This window comes from Apteryx rowi, unplaced genomic scaffold (assembly GCF_003343035.1).
Source record: "Apteryx rowi isolate R43461 unplaced genomic scaffold, aptRow1 scaffold_1315, whole genome shotgun sequence".
NCBI classification, from domain to species: Eukaryota; Metazoa; Chordata; class Aves; order Apterygiformes; family Apterygidae; genus Apteryx; species Apteryx rowi.
The window spans coordinates 1-5275 of NW_020447548.1; the positions used below are offsets into that span (position 1 = coordinate 1).

General features: G+C 43.0%; 1 protein-coding gene across 1 annotated transcript; it reads right to left on the reverse strand.

Moving 5' to 3' along the window:
* Window positions 1–89: 89 nt before the first annotated feature.
* LOC112961388 (keratin, type II cytoskeletal 3-like) lies at window positions 90–2196 on the reverse strand (the record flags this gene model as incomplete). The annotated part of the gene is made up of 4 exons (XM_026056504.1): window positions 1582–2196; window positions 699–913; window positions 431–491; window positions 90–185 (listed from the first exon to the last, which is right to left on the reverse strand). Coding segments are annotated over exons 1-4 (987 nt in total), but the record flags the coding sequence as incomplete, so codon positions are not given.
* Between the last annotated feature and the right edge of the window lie 3079 nt (window positions 2197–5275).

A 5275-nucleotide genomic window follows, 5' to 3' on the forward strand; every position in this document is an offset into this window, starting at 1 on the left:
CCAAGGACCCAAATCAGCCTCAAGGTTCCCTTGAAGGAAATTACATTGCCAGAGTCCCAGCTACCTAAGGGGAAGGGAAAGCTCCTTACCTCCTCATAGATGGCCCTCAGGAAGTTGATTTCATCAGTCAGAGCTCCCACCTTTGCTTCCAACTCTACTTTAGTCATGTAGGCACAGTCCACATCCTAAAGGAAAGATCAGAGAATAGTTTCATCTCTTTTTGGAAATCCTTCAGGACAACAGAAACTGTGGGCTCTGCTGAGAGTAATAGCCATGGCACAGTGCCATTCAGTTGCACAAAGAAAAAGCACTCCAGTAGTAGCTCACCAATCCTACAATCTCTTTAGGACTTCCCTTTCAAAGGGAATCCCCTGGAAGCACAGATAAAGCCTAGTATTCAAGTGCTAATTGTGTAGTGTGTGTGACTCACCTTCTTGAGCACCACAAACTCATTTTCAGCACTTGTGCGCCTGTTGATCTCTTCCTCATACCTATGGAGAGTAAAAGCACAAGCTGACATTCCTGAACTTTCCTACCTAAGGCCGCTAAACCAAAGTGAAAAAAAAATATTTGGACTGAAAGAGCAATGTCCATAATTGCTATAAAAAGGATGTATGTGAAGAAAAATGACTTGGGAGATAAAGGCTACCATTGTCAGCTGCTTGAGTTGCTTTCTGCGTTACTCTCACTGCACTTACTTGTTTTTGTAATCCTCAACGTATTGCTGCATGCTCTGCAGTTCTGATTCCAGTTGTCCCCTCTGTGCCAAGATTGAGTCCAGCTGCCTCCTCAGGTTCTGGATGTAATTTTCAAAGATGACATCGAGGTTCTTCCTTGGCCCAGAAGGCCCTTGCTGTTGCAGGAGCTCCCACTTGGTGGAGAGGACCTTGTTCTGTTGCTCCAGGAAGCGAACCTGAAACCCAACACATGGAGTATTCACCGTCACATGCAGAATAGCAGCAGCAGCCAAGGCACCCGTTTCAGCACATTGAAAGAGTGCTGATTCTCCTTTGCCTGATGATGTGAGAGCCACTTAACATTCTGATAGTTTTATATTGTTGAGTAAATTGCAAGCTCAGGAGAAGGAAGGAGTTTCTAAGACATATTCAAGTCAAAGGAGCTTTTAAATGTTGCACCAACTCTAAATACATTTCCAAAGCAAGCAGTGTAAATATCTTAGATTTCTACTCTAAATAAATTTCTTAAAAGATTTAAAAAAACAGAACAAAATTACGTTAGTGAATACTTAACATAAAGGAGGAAGGTATTTGGAAAGGGAACGGTATAGAAGTGCAAGTTTGTCCATGAAATGCGAAGGTAGACGGAGGCGTTTAACCTGCTTGCAAGAATAATCTATTAACTGAGTCTAGTGCAACAGTCTAGAATAAAGCCCTGAAGATATAGCTTTGATCTCATATGGAAGACTGATTCTCATCTTTTCCCTGGCAGTACTAAATAAAAAACTATTCCCAGGCTTCCTGACCTACTGATATTTAGCTGAAAAGGACAAAATTTCTGCAGCACATGAAAGTTCCTCCAAGTTTTGACCCTTAATTAGACACAATAATCCCATCCTCTCACCTTATCAATGAAGGAGGCAAACTGATTGTTAAGAGTCTTGATCTGTTCCTTCTCCTGGTTTTTCACTTGCTGGATCTGGGGGTCGATCTCGACATGGACTGGCTGTAGGAGGCTTGAGTCAACCTGCACTGGCTGGATTCCAGGGCCACCTCTACCAGGGCCACCAAAGCCAGGGCCACCAAAGCCTGGGCCACCAAAGCCACCCATTCCTCCTCCACCAAAGCCACCCATTCCTCCTCCACCACCCATTCCTCCTCCACCAAAGCCACCCATTCCTCCACCATAGCCACCCATTCCTCCACCATAGCCACCCATTCCTCCTCCACCACCCATTCCTCCAAAGCCACCACCAAAGCTCATTCTGCTTCCATATCCTCCACCTCCGTAACATCCACCCATGGCAATCCTTCCGCTGCTGCCTATATTATGGAGGCTCCTGCTGCTAAACCCTCCACTACGTCCACCACCTCCAAATCCCCTGGACGTGGAGTATGAACTGTAGCTGGTCCTGCTTCTGCTGCCACCTCCTCCAAAGCCACCACCGATGGCAGAGCAAGAGCTGTAGCCCCTTCTACTCCCGCCTCCAAAGCTTCTACAGACAGACTGCCGAGACATGGTTGTTTCTTCTAAGCAGAGCCAAAAAACAGAAAGAGAAGATCAACGCAGTTGTGCTACAGCAGATGAGTACAGAGAGAAGGAAAGTGAGTCCCTCTGACTCGAGGGCAGTAGATGCTCCCTTTTATCTGTTTCTGGAGGTGGGCTGGGTGTGCATGGGCGTGAAGGAGGAGACAGTTATTGTCTTCATCAGCTTGGCATGGTTTACAGATTTTCATCTTCAATTTGCCAAACATTGACCCTACCCAGAAACACACCCTATAATGCAGAAGAGAATTTTAAAAAGATACAACAGTGTCTACCAAACAGTAGTCTTATACTTTTGTGGCATATTAACAGTCTCTCTATGATACACTAGTCTTTTTTTTAACCTTTCTTCCATTGTGGTTTGTTTCTCTGCTTATGTTTATCTTTATTTTGATCTTTCACTCCAAAGCCCCATGGCAGGCAAGCACTGCTGTTCATGCCAAATTGTAGCATGGCTTTCACAATTCCCAAAACACACCTATGTTACACCCTAAGTCTTCTTTTTACGTGGAAAATTGCCTTTGGCTTTGAGAAGTAGTTTCTCAATCTACAGCCAGGGCTCAGCAAATTGCATTTTGATGAGGCTCTGCATCTTTTTGACAAATAAAACTTTACCAGAGAGATGTTTCAGCTGTTCCCATGGCAATGGTTGGTGCTTGAAATTTCTTTTGCTGTTGAACCAAAGTCTTGCTGAAAGTGAATCCTGGAGTCTGCATGCTGAGATGGTCTCTGCACGCTGAGATGGTCTCTGCACCAGCAGAGAAATGCCACAAATATCACAGATGGAAAATTCCTTTAGGATTTTCTGAAGGCTTCAAGAAATAACTGACCATGAGAAGAGTCAGAGAACACATCAGGCACTCAGCTGCTGCACTGGGAAGCATGAACAGACAGACAGCTCTGCAAAAAGGCAGAGAGAAGGAGAGAGGAAAAAATCATGCTGACCACATAATAAATATTGCAACTATTTAAATGCAATTAGTTAGGTAGAGGATGCTAGAGAGCTAAACTTGTTTGTAGAGGCATATAAAAAAGGAGAGAACAGAATGCACAATAACGTTCACTCAAGGAAAAGCATGTTTTTTGGCTATCAGGCTTCAGTATTGATATGCAAATGTATTATTGGCAGACAGATACATTTGCAAGCTGTCTTGAGCCCCCCTCAAGACTACGGATAGATAACCTTTTAAAGCTTATTAAAATACTCTAGTTTTGATGCCTTAATGATAAAGAATTAGTTTATGAAATAGACTTGCAACAATAACACTATGAAACATCATGCATTTGTCCTTTTGTTATGTAGAAGCCTGGTTAACAAATAACATTCACTTTTTCATTTTTTGCATTTTTACTGACAAACACTTTGAAGTCCAAAAAACTTTCTGGTTATTTAGGCATCTAACTGTGCTGATAGCTGTCTAACAAACTTTTCAAAAGTTTCCATAGGACATAAGCAATTAAGTGCATCTTGAAAATCCACGCTATCAACTCTTGGTATCTTTAGATGTTTAAATACCTCTAAAAATATTGCCCAGACACCCGTTTTCAAAAGTGCCTTGGGCACCCAGGCCACAGCTTAATGTGCAGTTAAACTGGCAATGCCATTGAAAAACACGACTGTCCCTCCGCAGGCTGCTCATCCACACCTGCCTCCACAGCACTGGCATGGCATTTGTGAACATGCAGGGAAGCAGATCAGGAAATAAATCCAGCTGAAAAATATAGGCGATAATAACACAGTCACTGTGAGATAAAAGAGGTTGAAAGAACTGGGGTTTTGGTAGCTGTACAGCATAGTTTAAATATACATTAAACCTGTGGCCTGAGGAAGTCCCATATGGCTTGTTGGTCTTCGGCAAGACCTTGTCTCTTAGATGCCTCAGTTGGGACAAACCCCTAACTTGCTTGGGTGGTTTTGAAATATTACCTCAAGCATCACTGCAAACATTATCCAAAAGACTTGACAAACATTTGAGCATCTCTCCAGGCCAGAACACAACAGCCATCTCTACAACAGGAAAGGGGAGTCCTTCGCATCTAAAGGAGAGGCAAATAGCAAGCGAGACTTGGCAACCCAGTCTCCGCAGATCCGAGCTGTGAACACATTCCACTTTTGATTAATCAGTCAAATGCATTCCATCATTCCCTGCCATACCGCAAGGTTCAGGAGGGTGCTCTAGGTTTATAGCTATTAGAGATATAATTATATATATGCGCACACACAGACGCGCACACATTTAACAAGTGACTTATTTCTTCCCTTGCCTCCCTTTGGATTACCAAATACGTGGTTACGTTTTTTTGTCTGTAGGCAGTACGACACGATCATAAAGTTTCACATTCCCAGCCGCTCTTGACAGGCGGAGATTTGTTAAGTCAGCACAATGCCCAAGTACCAAGTGCACATGTTCAGATAACACGCTCATTGAGTCACTGCTATGTCTCTAGCCAAGTTTAGGAAATCAAACAGGGATTTGAATGTCAACATCATCATCCAGTTCAAATGCAATAGATGGCTTAGACACCAGTGATCTCAAACAACATCCTTGTACCCAAAGCCTAATGAAGGAAAACATACGGGCAGGAATACAGGAAAAGCTACTCAACCCTTGCACACTTGGAGGAAAAGGCTCAGTTCAGTAGCAACACTGCTGTCAGTTCATATGCACTGAATTTAGGCGTGTCTTCAACTAGAGACAGGGAAAGCTTCTGGAAGAAAAAAATGTATATATTTCAGGTCAAGTAAAATGTTTCGCTCCTCCAACAAAAGGCAGAAACAGCTATGTCATATCTCAGTCCAACCCAGGAGAATTTTTGCCCAATTGCTGTGGCAATCATAAGAACAAAAGAAAGGGTTTTTTGTCCTCTGATTTTACTGAAGCATTTGTACACATCTCAAAGCCTTTGGTTTCTTCTTCGCGCTGCCCTTATGCCAGTCATTTGCTGGAGGCAAGTTTACACAGAGACAGCTAGATTTGGTTAACTCCAAGGGAAGTAGATGTCTGTTCATTCAACATCATCTCAGGTCACTTTACAACTTACTAGAATATTT